The following is a 25,281-nucleotide window of genomic DNA, read 5'->3' on the forward strand; positions in this document are numbered from 1 at the left end:
GAAGCATGCTCCAGCTGTTCCTGCCTTGATGAGTAAGACGTTGGTGATGATGATGGTGGTGGTGGTGAAGATGATAATGATGAGGATGATGAAGATGACGAAGATGATGCAGAAGTAAAGGAGGAGGAGGACAACGACCCAACTAATCATCAATTTCCAAAGACACTGCACCCTATATGCACTCACTATTTCCCTTTGCTCCAAACATAAACTGAATGTATTTCGCCCCACCCCCCCCCCCCCCCCTCCTCATTTGAATAGATGTAATTGCTCCAGGATGCCACTCAATGATGGATGTGCGCCACATTCATTGAGTGGCATCCGAGCAAGATACTGAATGGGTGAACGTATTGTGTGGCGGGGAGTGAGACCGCTGCAGTTCTTTGCCAAATAACAAACGGCGAGTAAATGGGTCATCAGTTCAGTGGTTTTCTAGCTTTGGAAAGTTGAATCTATTTATAAACAGCTGACATATCCTTTCGATTGTGTCAGCACAATGAACATAAAACTCATATCCCCTTTCAGTTAATGAAAAAAGAGAATGCTAGGGCCCCTGGTTATTTGGTCTTATGATCATCTCCTTGGCCAAATGTAACATGAACTGGTTGGGATTCGTGGATGTATTCGAATAAAATCTCGAATTTAAGTTTTAACCAATCATTTATCACACTTAATTGGACATTGTTTATGTCTAATTGGATATCTCTTCTCCCATACCATGAACACATGCCCCCCCCCCCCCCCCCCGTTACTCCCCCAACACACACTCACACGTATCCTGAAAGTTATTCCGCGGACGGTTCCTGGTTCCTATGTTGTGCGTTAGGCGCTTATCGGACTACAGAGCGCTGCGCGTACCTGTGCCATAACCCAATTTGGAATACGGAAATCAGCATGATCGACAACAATACATGCTTCTTTTCAACATTGGATTTAGGAAATTGGATTTAAAATGTTGTGACCACACTTTCTGGTCCGTGGATCGAGCCGCCGTGTGGGACATCGACGATCTCAGGGGCTAAAAATAAATCTCTTTAAAGTCCTCGAGCGGAACGCTGTGATGGTGAGCGTTTACGCTGTGACACAGACCATCAATGCAAAGGAAAAGCCAGCCAGGAACAGGACCAACACAACGGACCCCAAATCCGACCCTCGGTGATCAAACGATGCGCGTAAAGGGAATGAACCGGCGAGGAGCACTGCGCATCACCATCAGGATACTATCGGCGTGATGTTCAATACGTCGGGCATCGAACTCACTTTTCACAATAAAGAGGATATCTCCGAAGTTATCAATGGCACCGTGCAGCGTTGGTACAACGTCCCTGGTACTATTAGTCCCACGGCCATGTGGAACGAGTCTTGCGGCGAGCAGTTGCTGGATTTCGGCCGGCCGGAGAAGATGGTTATCGGTGTGATGTTGGCGATCATCACGGCGATCACAGTGATGGGAAACACGTTGGTGGTAATAGCAGTGTGCGTTGTAAAGAAACTAAGACAACCTTCAAACTACCTTCTAGTGTCCTTAGCAGTCGCGGACCTATCCGTGGCCATAGTTGTAATGCCGTTCGTAATAGTGACAGACCTAACAGGAGGCAAATGGCTTTTTGGAGAAGTGTTCTGCAATATATTTATTGGGATGGATGTAATGTGCTGCACTGCCTCCATCATGACCCTCTGTGTCATCAGTGTCGATAGGTAAGTTGCAACGTTTGGCGGAATGGTCAAGGCGCTGTTCGCCAGAATTACGCATGTTTGTACGCCCTGTGTTTTTAATGATCAACTATCGAATAGCACTTGCAATACATCAATGTGTAAGTGTTTTAGCATTGCTGTGATTTTTGTGATTCGGGTTTGTTTAAAATAACTAATGACTGAATTGTAGGGCCCTGTGCCAAAATAGAAAATTATCAATTTACGCACGATAAGACTCTTCAAGAAATAAGGGCTGCGGGAGCCAACAGCCGTTTAGGCGAATCCCCCAAGAGGGGTCCCAAGAGGGCCACTCTTGAGACCCTTTGGTGTGGTTAAATCAATTGTCAAATGCGTTTATAACCAACAAGCAGAGTGTAATTAATAGACATTATTTCTAAATTGGTTATCAGGAACCAAGACTGCGGTTCCAATTAGGATTATCAATAAAGTGCGCTTTGTATTTCCATTTTTCCATTATTTTATTTAAAATCCAATGTAAAATCGACATTAAATTATGCATACAGATTTCATTCATACAATCTTATTTCAATTTAAATCATGGTACTTATATGCAAAGCGCATGGGCCTGGTCGTATCTATTCCATAAATCCTGTGATGTGACATAGCCTACAGGCCATAGTCATCCAGCCTATTCTGATGTATAGACTTTTGCCTATAGTCAAACTAAAACAAGTGTATGAAGCTAAATCTAACAGGGTGTATTGATATAGACAATTAAACATGGTTTAATTATTGATACCAGAGCAAACGCTAATTATTTAGCCTATTATTTAGCCTTTCCTATTGGGTGTAATTTGTTGAGTCTACTGAGTGAGTCCATGGACTCCTCCATCAACAGTCAATCTACTGCGGAAAGCAGTAGAATCAAAATCAGCGAAATAATTACAACATACAAATTTGAATGCAGCGATAGGACAGAGGATCACTGTCTCGGAGACTGATTGTACCTTTGGGTTTTGCCCAAATCCAGGCTTCAGTTGCAGCTTCTCGTCATTCCATTCCTGTGTGAAAATAACAGCTCAGTGAGGAATTGATGATCAGATTATTCAGATTATGTCCGACTTCCCCTAGGGCACTCATTCCATGACCAGTTGGAACAAACGCAATCCCCCCCAGTGGCAGCTTATACCTCCATGACGAGAAACAGGGACATGGATATTGACCCTGTGGGCATTCAATGTATTTTTGCTACAACAAATGGGCTGCAAACCAAGATATACATACATGCACATCTGAGCCTAGAGTAGAGCTGTGACCAATAGGGACTTGCAATAGTACTAGGAGTGAGGTCGGGGGTCAAAGTGAGGGGTTTAGGTTGGATGTTAGAGTGAAGAATGGGAATGGGTTGATTTGTGGAGTGAACTCCCTACACATGCCAGTGCCATATTTATGGAGGAAATAAGTCACCAGAGCCTTGGAGATAATAGGAAAATGCAGGTGTGACTCTTGACCCTGCGGGCAAGCAAAGGAAAGCTTCCCAGATCAGTTAACCTCTGTCGGAGTGGGAGCCAGAGTAGTGGTCACTGGTAAGATGGCCTTCTCGTCTTGGACAGGAACTTATTGAACCATTAATGTGCAAATGGGTTCGACGGGAGAGGGGCTTCAGATCGGTGTCTTATTGGATCCATCTCCCGGAGGGTGTGGCGGCAGCTCAACGGGGGATCATGCCATTTTGATTGATCAATTGTACCTGCGATAAGGATAACAGCCCACACACACACACACACACACACACACACACACACACACACACACACACACACACACACACACACACACACACACACACACACACACACACACACACACACACACACACACACACACACACACACACAGGGACTATCAGGTCTAACAGGATAAGCCGTCACATGGCATGTCTAGGATAGACAGGTTTCTGGGCAATGTCACCGTAGATAGGTTCCAGGGGGCAGATAGCGTAGACAACAGATAGACAAGCGTCAAGATGGCAAGGATTTGTTGTGACGTTAACTGTGTTAATCCCAAAAGCCCGGGATCTAAAAATGCTTAAATAGCATGTGGTTCATTACCTTTAATATAATTAAGACAGGTATGGATCGAAGACAGTTAGGTCGTCAAAAGGTCTGATTTGAGTCGGAATATTAGGATTTGTATGCACGTCGCTTTTCTTTCGTAGATTCACCGGCCTTTTCCATCAGATCCATGTAGGCTATAAGGCATTAGTGAGATTTGGTTTTTTTCGGCAATCGGTGTAGATGGATGCTTCCAATTGATGTGATGTCCTCTGCCATCCCCCAAAACCATTTAGGATTATTATCGTTCATTTAAAGATTAAGTTAATATTTTAAGGATTATTCAATTGGGTAAAAAGATTGAACAATTACTCACACGCAGGTTCATTAATGAGCAACGGAAACACAAAAAACAAGTTTGTAAACAAGTTTTTAGTAACTCAGTTAACTAAAGCAAGCCTTACAACCTTTCAGAAGTACAAGGGCCAATTCTGTCTATTTATTTATGCAGTCACATTATAAGCTTCCAGTCAATGATATTAGAATGACACTATGGACAAACAATATGCAAAAGAAAGACAAACAAACACATTCACTTCTGGTATAGCAATGTACATCATCAGGATTAATCAGACCCCATGCAGTACGATGTTGTTTATACATGGATAGCACTGCTGTAGTTGCTAATGTGACCAGCCGTTTATGGCCACAAATGGTTTATTGCCCTCTAGCTGTGAGCGCAGCCAACCATGTTGGCAAACGGGAAACCGTTCTCTAAGCCAGAGCTAAGCAGCCCATTTAGGTTGGGCATGACAGAACAAAGCTTGTATGAGCACTGTAACATCCAGCAATGACTCTGTGTCGTGTTTCTAGATGAAGTTGGATGATCAGCAAGGGATCTCGGGTCGTGTTTGAATGACACTGAACTACAGGAGGATTGCATCAAACGTTGCTTTGAGGCAGTACTGTTTTTTGAAAGAATACAACCCAAACAATACTTCAAACATCAGATAGGAGAGTTGGAAATTGGAAATAAAACACAACTCCAATAGCCCATAACTGATAAGGAATGCAGGCACTATGTATGAAAATAAAAATAATCGTGCCAGATTTTCCTACAGACAAACTTCATTTGAACCGTGTTTTTGAAAACATAATGCCCAAAAGGTTTCAAAGATTTCAAGCGGGTAATATAAGTATTACATCAAGCAAAAACAGAGCACAGAGTACAAGCGGGAATGCCATCGCTCGTTACTGCTGTGGCCAACGACGGACCCTACAGGCGCGTATTGATCAAATGTTCTTTAAAGACTGGTTCATGGAATCACCCAATTACAGGTGGTCTACTTTATGGCTAGATATTTCTTGTTTTTATGAAATTGGTGGAAGTGCTATGGGCCTATTAGGTCGGTCCGTCCGGTGTGATGTGGCTGGCAGCGGCAGTGGCGGGGGCAGCTGCAGCCGGGGGGTTAGGGGGGGGGGGGGGGGCAATTATAGCACAGAGGCGAGGGTCACTCTGGAGGACAGGATACAGCAGATTTATGAACCATGTCCAAGTTTAGTTGAATAGAAGTGTCATGACATGATAACTCATCTCGCTACAATCAGAAGATGCAGATTTGACTTTGTGGGGTGACAGTTTATTGGGTATAAATTCTGTAAACTATTGTTATGAGCACTACCAATTATTCAGCAGATGTTTTTTATTGGGCAGCAGGTACTTGTTAGGAATCTTGCTCTGCAGCTAGACTGTGGACACTGGGAATCAAACCCAGTTCCTTTGGCGTACATCCTTGCCACTTTACGATCACACCTAAGTGTGTCTTATATAACATGCATTGAAATATTCTTGGGTATTTTTGGGGTTTGTGTGCCCATATTTCACCGCTTCTTTTAGTTGCATCACTTTCGGGTTTCGACAAGAGTCTATAATAGTGATGGACTGCACCAGCTTACTACTCTACAGTGGTGTATAAAGTACTCAAAAGCCATACTTAAGTAAAAGTACAGATACCTTACTGGAAAATTACTTGAGTAAAAGTAAAAGTCACCTTTTAGAATAGTACTTAAGTAAAAGTATTAAAGTATCTGATCTTTACTGTACTTAAGTATCAAAAGTACTTTTCTGATATTAAATGTACTTAAGTACTGAAAGTAAAAGTACAAGTAACCGTTATCGAAACTCCTCCCTATAACTGCCCTCGTCCAATCATGCCTTAGCACTAACTGGCTAGATAGATACCTCGCCAGAGATGGAATAAGAATAAATAATCTTTATAGGTTATTAGCTAGCTTGAAATATTATATACAAATATTACCCAGCGGTGAAAGAACCTTACTAGTTTAAAATGTTGTGCTGGTGGCATTTATTTTGAGGTCGTGAAGTTTCTAATTTTTTGATTGAGACCTGTATGATTTTGCTTTGATTATTGTTGTTTCCCCTTCGTTGTTGATCTTTTTTGAAAACATCCTTCCACTGCATATTGCAGTCCATTTTGCCATGATCTGGATGCTGTCGCGGAGTTACTCCAAAAAAAAAATCACTGACACTGACAGATATCATAGCCCGACCTATTATCCCGCAAGCGCTGGTACACGTTACTTAATATTGATTTTGGTGTCATCCAGGATCGCGGATTTTCGGAAAACTTAAGTCCCTGCCCAAAAAGGGTATTTAAATTAGCTTTGTAGCAAAAATGGCACATATACAGCGTATTGAAGTGTATAAGATAGTGTTGTAATACTGCGTGTACAAACCAGCCTGATACAAATAGTAGAATTTTGATAGCCCTTGCCCTCGTCCTAGCCATGCATTTGTGTGTTGACAGTCGTAGGAGTTTTGATCGACGTAGCAACAGTAACTAAGCAAGGGGGCTTTGCGAACGTGCGCTGGGACAGCTGATTCGCCAAACAGGCTTGCAGTCTGTGTTCTACCACAGTCCCCGACGTTTTTTTTTTTTAAAGATTAGTTGATTTTGTAACGAGTAACGAAGGTTTCAAGGGAAATGTAGTGGAGTAAAAGTATCCGTTTTCTTCGCAAAATGTAGCGAAGTAAAAGTAAAAGTACAGAGAAATATAAGTAGTAAAGTAAAGTACAAATATCCAAAAAAACTACTTAAGTACAGTAACGAAGTATTTCTACTTCGCTACTATACAACACTGCTACTCTATAAAATATACCTGTGGGATGGAGGGTGAGGGAGGGAGAAAAGATGAATGGGACAGAGGGGAGAGGGAGGGAGAGAGAGAAAGGGTGGGAGAAATGCTAGAGAGAGGGAAGGAGCAAGCAAGAGAGTGGGAGATAAAAGTGGGAGAGATATAGAGAGGGGCATAATGGGAGCGGGAGGGAGATGGCAGGGGGTGGGGGTGACAACAGAGACTTCACAGTGGCTCGGAACACACAGTGGTGTTGGGATCGTGTGGTGTGGTGTGATTGGGCGGGTCAGCAAGCCTTCCTAGAGGGCTGTCTAATCAGTTGTAAACCACTCCCAGTACCATCACGTGCAAGCGCTTATTTATAAATCGGCAGGCCATATGTTGTTGTGTAATCTTTGATTGGTTTATCTGATAGCTTATTTACAGTGTCTGGACTTCATATGGTTCTATGTTGCTCTTAATGCGTTAATTATTCATGGCAACGTTTGAGCAAAACACATCCCTTCTTTCATAGTTTGCCAATGAGCATTTTTTTGATCTTCTGGTCAAGCAAAAGGTTTTCAAAGCAGAATGTAAAACCCACAATTACAATCAAGGTGTTTCAAAAATGCAATCCCTACTATTTATTCTGAAAACCAAAAATATTAACATATTGAACACACAATAATAGTGGCTTTGGCCTTCTGCCTTGAACACCTTTGTTTTTCATATCAAGTTTGTACAGCAAATGTATCTCATCAAACAACAAATAAATGTAATAGTCTTTCAAACAGTTTTGAAAGTGACTGACATTTCCACAGATGTGGTTCACAATATGTTTTGAGAAGAGCAGCTGTCCTTTTGAGCTAGAGCAAATTCATCACTTCCCACTTGGGGCGACTCGCATTCGCGATGTACGTGATTCGGTCTCCGCAGACGCCTCTCTGCTGCTATGCCAGACACACTCACGGACGGCTAACCATTTGTCACCTTCAACGGCCTCAGCCGCCGCTTCCACGCTCAGTTGCAAAATGAAACTAATGCGGTGGAGAGCAGTCTCGCTCAGCCAAAGAAAACAGGGAAACGAAGAAAAGGCGGACAAAAAGGGCATTATAAAGTGCTTTGGTGATGTATTGGCACCAGATGGAGATTGTACATTCTACGGTGTGTTCCCAGGCTCTGGAAGGGGCTTGTGTCTGGAGTGGGTTTCTCTGGCTTGCCTGACCTCTAACCCATATCCTTAAAAGTAACTCTATCCTAGGCGGTGACTGGGGCCAACCACAGTGCATGTTCAATTTTTCAAGAGCCATGAATAAGTGATTGATTGTCTACAGTGGAGGGGGGGGGGGGGGGGAAAGGTGGGCTTTTCTAAACTCCCGCCGCTGTCTGGGATTGAAATAGGGCACGAGGATCAAGCGGGAATGCTAACGTAACGCGCTCCGTCTCTTTTCTGAAAGAGACCGACCTCCAACAAACGTACAGGAAACATCCGGCTCATGTCACACTTTCAAAAGGGTAGATGGCGTTGGGGCACCCCGGTGGCTCACCGGGTAGAGCGCGGACCATATAGGCTCAGACCTGATCGCAGCGACCCGGGGTTTGAATCCTGCCCGTGGGGTCCTTTGCTTCATGTCCTCCCCTCCATCTCCAATACCTTGCTTTCTATCTCAAACTATAATCAAGCATAAAAAAAATGCAAAAAAAAAAGAAATAAAGGACTAGATCGCCAAAGGACACTGGGCAGGGGAGGGGGTTGTGGGGAGGTGAAGTGCAGGGGAGGGTCCAGGGTCGTGGCTAGAGAGGCCCCTGCTGGTGACGGCAGCGTGCATGTGTGTGTGCGCCAGTGGAGCCATCCCAGTCGGCAACATGGCTGATGTGTGGATCCCTGGAGACGGCACACACGACCTAGCTGAGGCTTCCTCGGGTAATGCGATGTGACACTTTGGGTACTCTCTCTCTACGCTCTCGCTGTACCTCTCTCACTCGGGGTCTCTCTCTCTTCACTACTCTCCCTCTCTGCCTCTCTCAATTGTGGTCCCTCTCTCTTCAATACTCTATCTCTACCTCTCTAACTCGGGGTCTCTCTTTCTTCACTACTCCCTCTCTACCTCTTTCACTCATGATCTCTCTCTTATCACCACTCTCTCCCTCTATGGCTCTCGGGAAATCTCTCATTTGTGGTCTCTCTTTTCTCTATTCTCTCTCTCTCTCAACCACTCTCTCTCGTGGCCTCTCTCTACCTCACTTCTTCCCATCATTCTTCCTACACATCTCCAAATCTCTCCCTCTTTTGTAGCTTCCCTCGCAAAAACTGCCTGTCTTTCACTTCCTCTTTTCTACCATTTTTTGTTTCTCTATCACTATGTTTTGCTCTCCATTTCCACCCTCTTCTTTCACTCACTCTTCTCTATCTACACACACACTCCCTCTCACACACTCTCCCTCCCTCTCTGTCTTTCTCTTTCTTACATTCATTATGTCCCGTTCTCTAAACGTCTTTGCTATCTATTTCTCTATTTCCCGCTCTCTCCCTCTCTCTCTCACTGACCCTCGATCTATCTCCCCCTCTCTCTGACCCTCTATCTCCCTCTCTCTCTCTCTCTCTCTCTCCCATCCCCTCTCTCTCTCACTGACCCTCTATCTATATCCCTCTCTCTCTGACCCTCTCTCTATCTATCTCCCTCTATCTCCCTCTCTCCCATCCCCTCTCTCTCTCTCTCCAGCCCCCTCAGAGCCCTGATCTGGGTCCTCCTCCTCCTTGTAACACACAGAGAGGAGCAGCCTTCTCCCCCTCCTCCCCGCGCTTTCTGCTCAGATCGAAGAATAAAAAAACAAAACAAGTACACACACACAGCCAGAACAGACCAAGGGTTTGTCCTTTTGTTAACGTGTTGCTCGGCGTGTAATATCTGTGAGGGATTTCACAAACCCTGGAGGGGTGCGGATATTCATAGTTCACTCGTAAGCCAGAGTATCTTCTCATTCAGTACACTGCCACTCTCGATAATCCTCAAAGAGGAACGCAGTGTTTCCCAGTGAAAAATCCATTACTGCTCATCCAGTTCAGTTAAATAATAGTCATGGTCGCAGCGGGGGATCCCAATGGGAAATATTTCGGGGAGAGAGGGAGCTGCGCTGGTTGTGTAACTCAACAAAAGGCGTCTTCTCCTTTGAAAAAGACTGTACTGTACTCCCTGTGCTCGGTGCTGAAGAAACACCCCCAGAAGCAGGGAGGGTGCAGTCCGCACTGCACACGCTCCCAGTCACAGTTCAAACACCCAGAGGTTTGTAATGAATGAACGTCGTCGTTCCACCCCTTCCAGTGAGATGAGAGACGTCTCCGTGTGGACGCCTACAAAAGAGGCGCACAGAGCAGCGCCGCCGCTGGCGGGCGGCGCCGTCACCTTATGACGCCATGACTCAGAAGCCCTCCTCATAACCGCGTCGTTAGATGTAGGCGAAGATGTCGAGTTTGACCTTGGGTTGAGCAAGGTTTTTTTTGGTTTGCGATTTTTATGCATTATTTCATACAGAGATGGAGCGATAGGAAGGTATGGGAGAGAGAGGGGAGGACATTCAGCAAAGGACAATATGGTACGCGCTCTACCCCGGAGCGAGGTCTTTCGACCAATTTGAGGTATTAGTTTTGCCGGTAAACCTCTTCTTGTCGCTAGGGCTGGATTAAAAAAAAGAATTCAGCATGCAGAGTTCATTGATGTTTCTCAATATAAATTCTGAAGCGCATGTGAATTCAAATTCTGTAGAGTGCATCTCAAAGGTTTTTATTTGTAAATAAAGCACATAGTGCATCTTGTGATGTGTATTCCCATAGAGTACAAAACTGTATGCCATGGCATGAGAATATATTGATTTTGATACAACGCCAAGGAAGCAGGCCTTGCACACACACTTCCCTCTGACAGTTGAGGTGTGTTTCCTGGGGGATAGATAACAGACGGGCTTGCTTGAAAATAGAAACTGACAATGTGTTGTTGGGCATTTGAAAAGTATTTCAAAAAATACATAATGATGAGAATAATGATGTGTCGATGAACATTGTTCCAAACTGCAGTTCATTATTGGACTTCAAGGTGCCAGCCTCTAAATCACTAATCTGAGGGCCCCTGAAACCAACCTTCATGTTTCCCCAAAGGGGAAATCATGCTCCAAAGCAGCCTCTAAACCAAGGCTTTGTCTCTACAGTCCTATCTAGAATACAGCCTGGTTCAACTATTTCTCCCCTGCCGCCCGGATCTGACATTTCTTTGTCTTCTTAAGTCTCCATGCTTATAGCTGTAGTCTTTTTCCTCTGATGAGGAGCTTCTGAATGAACCCTCTAACAGCTGTAGTCTTATTCCTCTGATGAGAAGCTTCTGAATGAACCCTCTAACACCCAGCAGGGTCATAAGAGGTTTACAGTAACCTGAGTGTTGGTTATCTGTTTGCGAGAGGCGTAGCGGAGAGTCCCTTCTGGAATAAGTCAGTACTCTTTATGGTGTATTGTTATCTCTGTACGCCTCCTGCACGCGACGAGCATGTCGACAATCTCCCGCTCGTTACTGGACTGTTAGCAGCTCAGGGAACCAAAGTGCCAACGGCGTTCAGTTTTGAATGCAGGTGCTGCTAGCAATGCATGGTCTGTTTGGAATGACAAGTCAAGATCATTATTCACCTCTAATGAGCTGCATGCAGGCGGACCGCTGAGTCATATAATAGATTGGCCATGGAATAAGCCCGCGAAGCCTGTGCTCACTCTCATACGCACACAGACATACACAAGCCCACACACACGTCGCCCACACGCATATTCATGCCTGCACACTCCCGCCTGTGTGCAGCCAGGCACACACTCATGCACACACGCATACACACATACACACATGCGTGGACACATGCGAACATGTGCACGCACATGACCTTGTGCACCCTCAGCACACACAAAAAAAAAAGCAGCGCATTCATAATTCATATTTCCCTGTGGTGGTCCATATGTAATAATTAACATAGATTTCTGTGTGAGTAAAGATTACTCTCTTTTCCATAGGGTAATCAACCACAACATAGTTTCACGTTTCATGATCATAAGGCGTCAACAATTTATGTAAATGAACATTTTTGATTTCAGATAAATACTTTAAATATTTCTTTTTCAACTAGATGTACACAGCTCATTCCTAGTTCTTCCATATGGTACTATTAATTATACCAAGAAAATATAGGTTATGTGTGAATCAGATTGTGTGTGTGTGTGTGTGTGTGTGTTCAAACAACATCTACTATGAGAGACTCGAATGATGCCCCCAGTTCCTGTGGGAGCGGCCTATAAAATAAATATTAGTTCATTTAATATCGTCTCGCCTCGGCTATCACGTGCCCACATACACATACCCGCACACTCACAGGAGTGTGTGTGTGTGTGTGCGCTTGAGAGTGTGTGTGTGCACTCACTCAGCACTCCAAATGCACCTTCAGCGGTGTATAGCTAACTGCAGCAATACCTTCTAGGATTTACACCTCAATCAACAGCAGAGAGAGGAAATGTAATTCACGGCATGTTCCGTCACATTGACGGAGTAAACCTCTTCCTGTGGAGAGTTCCTGCTTGCCCAAAGAGCTCAACTAAATCCTGAAAGTTTTTTACACTGTCCTCTGCAACAACTAAAACGACTACTTCTGAAGGATCCTTCCTTGATCATTTTTTTCTGCCCTTTATGGCGCGAGGTATAGAGGGTGTTAAAATGTAGGGACAGATAAGCCCTGTCAGACTGTCTCCTCGATTAAGGGCTCTACAAATAAAATCGACGCAGCTTGACTACTAATGGGAAAAGTCCTGGGTTCCAGCTACATTATCTGTGGCCTACCCTGAGCAAGATGCGTATAGGGGGGGGGGGGGGGGGGGGGGATCCCGGAGGCATCCCTGCTTGAGCGGATGTGAAATGTGTTGAGGAGCCCAAACATCGGAGAAAATAGAACAAAGCTTTCAAACAGCTGTGGGCTGTTGTCACAGACAATTTATATTGTGTTTGGGGCTCTAGGTCTTTGTTTCTACAATTTATTTTGATCAGAGGGGCAGGATTGTGTAGCGACAATGACGAGGGTGTTCAGACTTCCAGCGATGCCGAGTCAATTCCCTAATGTCTGCAGACCACCCGTCAGCATCCAGGAACACGATGAAGCCCCCGCTACTTGCTCCTTAGTGACAAGAATGTATCTATTTACATTTGCTGAAAGTCGTTTGGATACAACATATTTATTCTGTCTACATTGAAACACTATAAACACAATTGTAGTTAATACTGACCTGTTATTGTATTGCGTTCCATTGAATTGGTGTCCTTGTGGTTGACCTCAGTGACATACACTGGTGAGTGATGAGGTCTGACTGTGGATTGTGCGTAGATGATGGCTGGTTTAAGGAGCCTCACCAATCAGTCCCGAGTGGAGCTGATTGGGCTGGCTGAAGTTGCACACCTGTTATGCATTGAGAAATCACTATACACAGGTTATGCCGGTTACCACCAAACACACTCGAGGATATCTCCTGCATGGAAACGTGGAGCACCGGTGTCATTCATCATTGTCTGCAAACCTTACAATAAACCAGCTTTTAACATCCCCACCCTGGCCCAATCCCAAAGTGAGCCCTGAGGACTAAGGACTCACAGACTTAATTGATCTCAGGTGCTAAGTGAGCGAGTGTGTGAGGCCACATGGGCTGAGATAGGTATATGGGATTGGGACAGCACTTAACAAGAGCACATGTTACCTTGGCAAAGTTTAATGACAAAGATGGTGCTGACACTTGCCGGTTTGGGATTTATTTTTGTTCTTTTGTAAATGCAATGAAAAGAATCGGCTACAGTAATTTATTGATATTAGAAAATATAATTTTTACTTTTTAATACTTCAGTATAAAGGATGTATTGAATAATTTAGGTGATTATTGGCCCACACATATGGCCTACTAAACATAAATCAGAACGGGCTACATTTGGCTGGATTATAAAAGGTGGTAGCCTAATACTCTCAAGAGACTCTCAAGTCTCACGCATTCGGCGTGAGACACACGCAATTCAACCCATGCACACACCCATACGCCACACTTCGTATTTCTCACACAGAGAAATTACCAGTAGGCCTATAGCGCCCACCAATTTGCACCGCTATTTAACAGTGGAACAGGTAGGAATCAAATAGGTTCCCCATAGGGTAACCAGACGCCCCCCCCCCCCCCCCCCCCCCCCCTACCGAATCCCACTCGAATTCAGTTCAAAACTTGAGAGCCCTGCTAATATGAAGAGCCGTTTGGGAGCAAAAAAGCCGGCTCTTGTTGGTGAGCTGATCCAAATGATCCGGCTCACTAAAGTAAGGCCGAAATTCCCATCTGATCGCGCATTGACAGTAGCGTCGTCTTGTTGGTTACCTTCCTATTTCCCTATGGTCTACGCGGTAAACGTCACAACGCTTTGAACTGTGGGTAATTCCCTTAGGTGAAGTCTGCTTTGATGCGGACTCACGTAAAGGGCTCGATAGGCGAGGACTCCAACCCTCACGCCCTTTGGAATCCGACATTGTGACAGCGAGAACGCGCAATAGAGTCTGTGAGTCCGTGAGTCCGGACATTGGGATTGGGCCCCTGTGTCCTTGTCTGGGGGAGCCCAGTAAAAGCCACCATAGGAGGCGTGTAGAATGCATATTGCTGCATTGAAGTTGTATCTTTTAACTTTGTTTCAAAGAGTATTGATGTAATTAGTCATGATGTAAGGAACTGATCATGGCCACAGCCCACAAAGTTAGAAATCTCTTGTTCCATAGCTACATTTTACAACGAATGAGTGGGTTGAATCATTGGTTAGCAGTTGAAGAAGATTCCCTCTCATGACAAACCAAAATGCGCCGCTGGTCAAAGCCATGCTATTTTTAGAAATAATCTTCAGAAAAGGACATTAGGAATTTATTATTCTCTTTTAATTTGATGTTGATTAGAAAGGCTGAATTTGCATATTTAGCATTAGCCAGATAATGACAAGAAGCTTCAGTTTGTTTTCCCATTGGGTAAGCAAGCCACTAGAACACATTCAGACACAAAGACAAGGAAATTGCTATGGATAGATAAACTCCCTATTTAGTTGTATCTGTACAAGGCAGTCCCAACATTAAGTAAATAACTTATTTTATGGTTTTAACGGACGCCTAACCTTCAGGATTAGACTTATGTTTTTAGATAAAATAAAGAATCAGATCGTTGTTTGTTTACATTGACTACTATTGTAAATTAAGACAGAAAGACACTATTATCTAAAGCGGCTTACAAGTGTGTATTTTTAGATGCTCAATGTCATTAATGAGAAGGTAGGGCCAATAGGCATCTTGCTCAATAATGCCTACAGGTAGAAATGGAGGTAGGTAAAGAGAATATGTTGAGGAAAAGGAGTGTATCTCAACAATGATCTTTGCCGCCTTAGTGGCACCTAATCTATCACGCATGTGTCCACACTCCAGCTCCGAGTCCTCCTGTCCAGCCTCTCTAATCATGGGTGAGTCTATATAATGACATACAGCTCAGGGAGCTTCTCAACCTGCCAATGTGCACTCGAGAAAGATTTCTGCCTCAAGGGCCCCCTGGTGGCTCCCCGGGTTACAGCGCGGACCATGGAGGCGCAGTCCTGAACGCAGCGACCCGGGTTAAAGTGCGGACCATGGAGGCGCAGTCCTGAACGCAGCGACCGGCGTTTGAATCCCGCCCCTGGTCATTTACTGCATGTCCTCCCCTCTGTCTCCCATACCTTCTTCTCTATCTCACTCTTTAAAAAAAGCATAACATTTCAAAAAAACATTCGTCACAATGGTGTGGAGATAACGAAATGGTCTCGTTTGAGTGTATCACACCAAAAAACGAAAGCAAAACCGAACCGACAAACGGCAATCCATTTCAGCCAAACAAAACAAAACTAAACAAAGTGACTCACGTTTGACACTGGTAATAACTTCAGTCAAACCATATATGGGCTCGGCAGAGAACTGCGGTAGAGTTCCACATTGATCGATGTACTTAACATTCAGCCAGGAACACGGGGGAACTGGGTAGAGGGTGGGGGTGGCGGGTGGGGTTAAAGGTTAAGAAAAGGACAAACCTTAGCTTTGGAAGGGTGAGTCAGAAAAGCGGCGTGTCAGTTGAAATGTTTCTCTATTTCTCACTAATGGTCATAGAAGACAAGTCTATTCTGGGCGATTTTTAACCACTCGGTTTCTGATCTTTCCAACGGCCATGATGACGGAGATGGGGGTTCCTCGGGTGAGGGGGGATTTATGCTGCGTTCACCGAGCAGGAGTGGTCCTTTGATGGGGGTCATGGCGTATGACACATAAAGATGGGTTTCATTTCTTCTTTATCTAGTTTTGGAGAGATGTTAGATGTTAGAGCACCATTACCTGGGTTTTACACACACACACACACACACACACACACACACACACACACACACACACACACACACACACACACACACACACTCACACTCACACTCACACACACACACACACACACACACACCCACAAACAACCCCCCGTGGCAAAGGCACACACGTGCAGATAGTCACACACACAACGCTAGATCAAGGCTGACCCCTCTATGATAGGCAATAATCCTATTGGATTTAAGAAGCTTTGAAACTTGAAATGTTTATATATTCTTTACATTCTTTCATCTCCCTGAAGCAAAAATACAACTGCTACAGAGCTGTATCCAAAGGAAGGCAATTTCCTTCTCTCCCGCTCCTCACCTCAAACACCACAAGGGTTCCAGCAGGATAGGAAGTTACAACAAATTCAACCAGCTATGTCTTGTGAGACCGTCCACATCCATCTTCTCAGGCCTTTTAGGGGGAACCAGAACTCCATCTATGCTCCCTCCCCCCCCCCCCCCCCCCCCCCCGGAGGCATTGTGGTAAATATTTCACAGTATATCCGACTATCTTCTCTGGGAGACATAAAAGGATCTGAGTGGGGTTCCTAGAGAAGACCCAGCGTCAGACCGCCTTGGCATTTGCAAAAATAGCTCCCTTTCCCATGCCCTTGCTGGTAGCCTGGTGGAAGTAATAGACTTTAGACTTTAGACTCCATTAGCTCACAATGTTTTGTCTGAGGGCTGGGCACCCCTCCCCGGCCCGAGGCCAAGTACAGCTGAGGATGTGCTTCAAAATCCTCCAGAGAATATAGAAATAGCAGTATGTGTTTACATATAAAAACCCACACACAGACATATACAGTGCATGTATATTAAACAAATCCCCCTGGCTCCCAGGCAGGCCATGCTTTGTGTTTGGTTGGTATTGTGTTGCTGACGTTTTGTTGGAGGTGGGAATAACAGCACTGTGCTACTGAATGAGATGACTCATGCCGAGATGTGAAATCATCATCGTCGTCGTGCTACCATTGTCAAAAACTGTGATTTATCCACGAGTTACGCAACTATTCTGGTGACACTGGTAGGCTGAATGCTAGTAGAAGGTGAACTGAGAACTTTATAGCTTCCTTGAAGGTGTGATACAGACAATGGGCTGATGAAAATGTAACACTTTAAAATGAGGGTACATTATTTGACCATTAACATTAGCTAATGCAGTACACATTTACTAATGGTGTTCATGTTTACTAACGGTGTTAGTTTTAACTAAGGTAATGGTGTTCAAGTTAACTACGGTTATGCATTTATACATTATTTAATATAGTAAGGATTAACCCTAACTCCTATGCTAATGTTATATAATAATGATTAGTATTGAATTAGCTAATGTTAATAAATGGTCACTTGGTGTACCCTTGTGTGAATTACCATAAATATTATGCATTTGTATGTTTATGCTTCTATCGGCACACACAGAACCGTGAAGTGGCTTAGATTTGCTCCTTGTGTTTGCATCCTCCCTGGGATTCATTGAAATATTCATAATCAGAGTCTCTAACGTGAGGAACACACACCAACTAAATAAATAAATAACTCCCCCCCCCCCCCCTCCAAATGGATGCAGCGTGATGTCACTTCCCCTCGGCAGTCACATGGTGCAACAGTCCCTGCCGGACTTGCCGCAAGGAGTGACACGTCTGGAAGCCAGCCGTGGCGGGCCGCGCTCTGGGCGAGAAACAACAGATTTCTCTCTCAGAGTCGTCTGAGCGTGTGAGCGGGGATGTGTGAGCGGCGGCGTGTTAAGCAGGCGTGTTAAGCAGGCGTGTGCGGGGGGGGGGGGGGGAAGGAAGCACATAAGTAGGAGAGAGTGTGTGCCGCCAGGCCTCTCAGGGCCACCAGGAACCATCTGGACTTCATGTACGATCACCAGTGTGGTGGGAATTTTGGACCACGTCAATAGCTTCTGTTCGATACTGTTGAGAATAAAGAGTGATCTGAATTGATAACAATTAGGCTCATTTAATCGAGTAATAAAACATAAAACAACATACACCAATACATAATCCGAGGCCTCAGATGGAGATCACTGACAAAGCATTGAAAAAAGCAAGGACTTCTTATACAGAAGTGCTGAGAAGAGCTCTGCCCCCCACTACAACTATAGCAGGGATGGGCAACTTTCATGATAAAGAGGGCCACATTTTTCATCATAACCATCAGAGGGCCACATGACTGCACACTTCAACTAAACGTGAGCTGAGAGAAGCTACACAATTTTGAATTTGGTAGATATGATTTCCTGTATTCTGGTGCATTTTGGGGATGGCCACTACCTAAAAAATCATCCAGAATCATAACCTATGTACGGTATGTTAATTGAACCAACATACATTCATTTCATGTTTTCCATGCTCAAACAGCCACATGAATGGTCAGTATTTTTATCAGTGCAAAGGGCTCACATACATCATCATTCAATGAAGTCAAAAAACTGAAAAACAGTGGCCCAACATTAAGTGCAACAACTCAATGAACTCAAACCCAACAAGCAGTTGTAGTAGTTGTAGTGGCGACTTAAGTGGATATCTTTAATGACTGATATCGCTTCTAAGCAAACTAGACGCATGGGTTTACCTTCGAATTCTATGAATTCTTCTCATCTTTCTTGACCGAGTTTTCTGTAACAATCAATTATTATTATTCTTTTTTTTTTTTTTTTTTTTTTAATTATGTGCGGGCCTGACTGAGTGAGGACGCGGGCCGCACGCATGCTGCCCGCGGGCCGCCAGTTGCCCATCCCTGAACTATAGTATTGGTTAACCAGATAGTAAACTATCGATGAACCTCCTCAGGATTTTGCTAAGGGGGGTACGCAGCCGTGCTTAGTCAGTTGGAAAACCTGGCTTCTCGACTTTCTCAAGGGGGATAGGAAAAGAAGGCATGTACCAACTCATACGACAACTCAATTACACCAGCCCAAGCTTCCATGAGAGCCACCCGGGACGTCTGGGTCTCCCCTCTCTGTGTGTCTCTGCCTCTTTATAAGACATTCGCTCTTGTGTGTATTCAAACAAAGGGTGCGTTTTGGGTGAAACAAGTCAGGTGATCAGGAACTTAAAGACACAGTGTGGGGTTTAAGGAGCTCATCAGAGGTCAGGGTAGAGGGGGTATGGACCCTCGCTTCAGTATAGAACTGTGGGATATAAGGATATACTCTGAACTTGTTCCTATTGCTCACACTTTGCTCGGTTTACCATTGACCTGGATTATCTATTTTCTTTGGTTCTCTTGCATTCAAACAAACTCTGCATGTGCAGTTTTGGGCTGGCACTATCTCAGTATGAGAGGAATTGTTATAAAAATTGTTTTTCTTGTTACTATGTTGGTATGTGCACGATTAGGACATTGTGATTATTACATAATAAGGAAGTCTAGAATCAATAAAACACTCATTTTTGTAATAGAATGATTTCTCCTAAAAATTGTGGATGGAGGGTTCCCCATATTCTCTCGGTCACCTGACAGCAGTATAAAATACAAAGATTAGTAGGATTTTTGCATAAAAGTGCCTTTGTACTCTCTCATAAAAGGCCAAAAATGAGTCACAGGCGGGAGCTGCACCCCTCAACTTGTTCAAACCTTTCGCTCTCTATCCCGCCCCCTCTTCTTTTGAATAATGCATTTGAGGAACAGTTTTGCATTGCTGTGTATTTATGATGCATGTATTCAGGTGCATTCCACCGCAGTCCGCACACCCATCCAGGGATCACACACGCCCCCAGCTGACATTACCTTTCAGGACGCATTCTGCCCACCCATCCATCCATGAAGCCAAATTACATGTTTAGTGAGCCCTTCTAAATTCTTAAGCTGGAGAGGATAGGTATTTGGGGATTGGACACATGCAAATATTTATATAACCGAATAACAAGGCTTACCCGATGGGTTTCTTAAAGAGGGATAGAAAAAGGCACTGTGTTTGGTGTTTTGAATTGCTAAAAAACCTTGCCCTACAATTTATCCTGACCTTATATGGTTCAAAGCAGAACTCATTCATAACCATCTCATTAATGCAACATTGGTCATTCAACAACTCTCATATTACATAATTCTCTTATCAATGGTCTAGTTGGCAATGTTGGTTATTTAAATGCATAAAACTTAACAAAGTAATGAGAGATAAGCCAATATGTTTTTAATAAGATGTGATTTTCATATAAACAGACACCATAAAGAGAAATATCCCAAAATCTTTTATATCAACAACAGTTAAATTTGATCATGTTACAATTATATAGAACAAGCCTTACAATAGCATAGCAGTCAACATTTCGACAGCACAGGGGAATGAGCCACACACAGTCTTGCATGAGGTAATACTAATGCTAAAGTTTCAGTAGGAGCCACAACAACAGGATATTTTACAGTAAATAGCGAGTGCTCCTAAAGACATTGCATAAATAACACAATCTTTTTTGCCTGATGGGTTAACATACTCTGACAATTATAGGGGGATTACAAAAAGCAATTAAAAACCGCTTGCTTGTGGAGTTTTGTGGCTTGTTGCAAGCTAAGATAAGATAAACCACACTTTAATGATAAACCAATTCACGTTTAACGGTGCTGTTGGGTTTAGGGTTGTTACGTCCATGACAGTGAATACGCAGAGGCTAACAGGGAACCAAGTCGTGGATTGGAAATTAAAGCAACGCAGTTTAAATGTAGAACCATTTGTAATAGTTGAATAGGCATCTTATGCAACAGTGCTTGGATTGAACGGTGGCGTGACCTTACCTTGTTCAATTCAATGCAGCGTTCAGAAACATTTGACAGAAAAAGAAAAACCCTTCAAAATGATTTTGAGGCCGAAAATCCGCTAGCATTATAAGTGTGTCAGGAGTAGAGGCCTCTTCCCCGCTATTCTGAGATAACTGACCCACTCATGCCTAGCGGCCTAAGCACCCGCTCTCTACGAGTCTGACCCCTCTCTCTCTCTCTCTGCGGACAGGTACCTGGGCATCACCCGGCCGCTCACCTACCCTGCGCGGCAGAACGGCCAGCTCACGGCCAAGATGATCGCGGGCGTGTGGCTGGTGTCCGCCTCCATCACCCTCCCGCCTTTCTGCGGCTGGGCCAAGAACGTGCACACGGCGGGCGTGTGCCTCATCAGCCAGGACTTTGGCTACACCATCTACTCCACGGCCGTGGCCTTCTACATCCCCATGCTAGTCATGCTGGTCATGTACTACAAGATCTTCAAGGCGGCCCGCAAGAGCGGCGCCAAGCACCGCTTCACAGACTTTGCGCGGCGCGAGTGCCTGGAGACGGTGGCCAGCGAGGCGCTGCGCATGCACGGCCTGAAGCCACAGGGGGGCGTGGCCGAGGAGTGCGTCACCCTGTCCCGCCTGCTGAGCCGCGAGCGCCGCAACATCTCCATCTTCAAGCGGGAGCAGAAGGCGGCGACCACGCTGGGGGTGATCGTGGGGGTGTTCGCCGTGTGCTGGCTGCCCTTCTTCATCCTGTCCACGGCCCGGCCCTTCATCTGCGGCGTTGAGTGCAGCTGCGTGCCCATTTGGCTGGAGCGCACGCTGCTGTGGCTGGGCTACGCCAACTCCCTGATGAACCCCTTCATCTACGCCTTCTTCAACCGCGACCTGCGCTCCACCTACCGCGACCTGCTGCGCTGTCGCTACCGCAACATCAACCGCCGGCTGTCCGCCGTGGGGGTGCACGAGGCGCTCAGGGCCTGAGGAACGCTCTGTACGCGAGTGCGTACGCCGCCTATGGATGCTATCTTCCTAGCCGCCGAAGCTGTCGTTTTTTAGCCCCGGATGCTAACGTTTCAGGTCAATGCTAGGGGGGAGAGGACTGGTTATGGCGACTTTGTGCTTTCTTATAATTGGACCTTTAAGGATGACCTGTTCACCGGTTGTAGATGAGACAGAGAGTGACAGAATGTGAGTTGCTGTCAGTGGAGCTCCGGCCACTCCGAGTAGGAAGGGAGGTGGGTGAGATCATTGCAGTCTGTATGACTCAGTCGACTTCGGAGGAGACCCACTGAGCGTATTTGATGGGCTATTCAAGGTGACACTGGTTTTCTGCATATGCCACAGTTCTGTTCATGGCCTTAACAAAAAGAAGAGACGAACAGTTCATCTTTGCAGAGATGAGAGCATCCTCTGTGGGATTGATCGTCAAAGATACTATGCCTCCCAAAACAGGGAGAGGTTGTAAATTGTCAATTAAGCTAAATCATGTCCAACTAAACGTAACTAGTTCCACTGGAGACAACAAAAAAAACGGAAGCGGGAGACCCCGGGATTGAGATTTTTGATCAACAAATTCTAATAATTATATCCATTTAATCTTCTCACTGAACACAAGCCTTATGAAACATGACTCAAATCAGTTGATAATTAGATCATAGGCCATAGGACAATCAGGAGCAACAACAATGTAGTCCAAGTCATGCATAGTCCTTGTAGTACATTTGGAGAATGTTAACGCTGGTCATGTTCAGAAGGGCCTTTTGGTGATGTCTGCATGAGAAACATTTCTCTAACATGCTGTTGTATGCATTAATCATGAGATATGAAATATGGAAAATAAGTTTGACATAGTTTTGCACCGTCGGGACTCGGCTGCGTCTCTCAGCCCATCAATCATTCACAACTGTAAGAATCAGATGAGGAGGAATATTAGATACATTGTACCCAGAACCTTGTTTTTTTATTTGTTTCTGTGCTATCGTGTGATTTATCTAGCGTCAGTGTGAGCTGGAGTGGTCACTGACCGTTCTGCTCAAGATGGCAAAAGAAAGTTGAAACCACTCAAACACGTACAACTCAACGGTTGTCACTTCTGTAGAGTTCGGTCCACGGATACGGTCAAATGACCGCTCCGATCGGAGCCCTTCTCGACCTTCAACGGTCCTCCTTAACTGTAAATATCAACAGTCAGATGTGCTTTTTTTCTACCTCAATTTTTGGACGCTTATATTGGAGACATGTCATGTAAATAACATTCTTTTCATGCACGCAATACTGTGTTGGTTATATTGTGGCAGGTCAAATCTAATGTGTGATTGCATTTTATGACTAATCTGTCATCGGCCTTCAGAAGCAACCTGGATCACGTCATAAATAAAACAACACTTGGCTAAGATGTGCCCGTCCTTCCTGTCACCGCCTATCTGCCTCGTAGTTCATCCACGGGGTTTACTCATTCAAATATAATTCCCTCAATGGAGTGAGTCTCAGTTGATTTACCGGTCGACTGTCATTGGTATACTTGTCCTAGTAAATGCAGCCCCTTAGGTGACCCTCCTCGCTGTCGTTCTCACAATAAACAGTGTATCACTGAAGATACCGTTGAAACAGAGCAGATTGGACAGGGCTGTCAACATTGATAAAAGACACACTGAATATATTTGATAAAAGCAGAATGGCGTTTATTTAATGAACTAGCAAAATGCTTTTGACCTGCTTCACCTCTGTCATCCATTTCTCAATTTTGCAGCTAACGTCTGCTGAAACTGGGGAACCTGGGGGTGAAACTGGTGGTGAAAGTACTGGTGACATGGTTCAACTGTGGTGAACCCGTTGGTGAGACCGTTAAGGAAGATGACGAACTTGCAGCACCAGGGTGACCCAAAAAAATAGGTATTAGTCCCTGCCGGCTCCAAGGCAAAATCTTTTATTCAAAACTTAAGTAGCGGCAGCTGTCTGAATGTCAACCAGACTGAGAAGGCCCTGCAGGAATCCTTCTACTGCGCAATTATGGTGGTTGATATGAATCATTATTATTAATATTGACACTTTACATTCTGTCTCAAGCTTATTGATTTAAAAAACAAAGTTGGCACCATTAGCGCTGTACAGAGAGGAGAATGAAGAAAACAAGGTTGTGATGAAGACTCAAATGCGAGCACAACACCCATTGATGCAAATTTGGAAACCACAGTCAAGGGAACGGACTTGGCAGAATCAGCGGGGAAGACTCACACACGGCCACCAATAGAAGCAGATGAATACCTGAAATGTCAAGGAAGGGATTTGATTCCCTAGCTGTTAAGAAGTGACATAAGGAAAAGGTTACCTTAGTGTGTTTCATAACCCACCTCACATGGATTTAGGCCGCCCAAAACAAAATATAAATTTAATTTACTTTCGCAATCTACGGAAAGAGCAACTGAAAAAAGACATTGATTGGAGTGGCATATGGAGGGGCTATATAAATGTGTTTAATAACCCACTTTATATTAACTTGGGTTGAAAAAAATAGGCTGGAAAAAAATAAAACACCATTTATTTCGAAGCGGAAACATAAAATCGACACATTTGGAAAAATAAAAACTGCAATTGACGTGGCTGGGAAATGTAAACCAGCGGGCTGGCAGACTCTCTAACATCTCCTCCAGGAGATCCAATCTTGCGGCCGCCAGGTCACCAGGCTTCACTCCTGGCTCACGGGCACATGAAGGCCGGCAGGAGGCCACTTCGGATCTCCAGAAAGGAGTCAAATAATTATTGGGGGCGCAGAATAGTGCGGAAGAAAAACGATAGGTTATGTTGCTTATCTATTATATGCGATAGTGCCCCGGTAATGAAACTCAGATCAGATACGTGTGATGATGTGCTCCCTGGATCCCCTCCCTCCCAGGATCCCCTCCCTCCCAGGTATATATATATATATATATATATATATATATATATATATATATATATATATATATATACATATATATTTATAAATATATATATGTATAGCCTCAGACAAATACATTTTATTTAAATTATGGACGTTTTGTCCATATTTCTCGTTCTCGAGAAGTTGCAATAAAACATCAACGATTAAAGCAAATATAATGCCACATGCATACATGAGCAATTATCGCGCCAATGTATTTTTTATATATTCAAATGCATTACCAATCGAGCCCCATTTCCTAGTTTCCAAAAAAAGATCAGCTAAATACATACATACCTCAGAAAGTGTGCTAATTTGAAACTAATCCAATTAATGTGTCA

The 25,281-nt window shown here is 44.4% G+C and overlaps 1 protein-coding gene across 2 annotated transcripts; it reads left to right on the forward strand.

Moving 5' to 3' along the window:
• Positions 1 to 752: 752 nt before the first annotated feature.
• On the forward strand, positions 753 to 23,095 carry htr7c (5-hydroxytryptamine (serotonin) receptor 7c). Of its 2 annotated transcripts, none has more exons than XM_060054135.1 (2): positions 753 to 1,476; positions 21,261 to 23,095. In XM_060054135.1, the coding sequence occupies exons 1-2, from the start codon at positions 1,232 to 1,234 to the stop codon at positions 22,000 to 22,002; spliced, it is 987 nt and encodes a 328-aa protein (XP_059910118.1). In that variant the 5' UTR covers positions 753 to 1,231; the 3' UTR covers positions 22,003 to 23,095. The 2 variants fall into 2 exon arrangements, with proteins under 2 accessions (XP_059910118.1, XP_059910117.1); XM_060054134.1 differs by having other exon boundaries at positions 758 to 1,698.
• The last annotated feature ends 2,186 nt before the right edge of the window (positions 23,096 to 25,281 follow it).

The sequence above is a fragment of the Gadus macrocephalus genome, chromosome 6 (genome assembly GCF_031168955.1).
Source record: "Gadus macrocephalus chromosome 6, ASM3116895v1".
NCBI classification, from domain to species: Eukaryota; Metazoa; Chordata; class Actinopteri; order Gadiformes; family Gadidae; genus Gadus; species Gadus macrocephalus.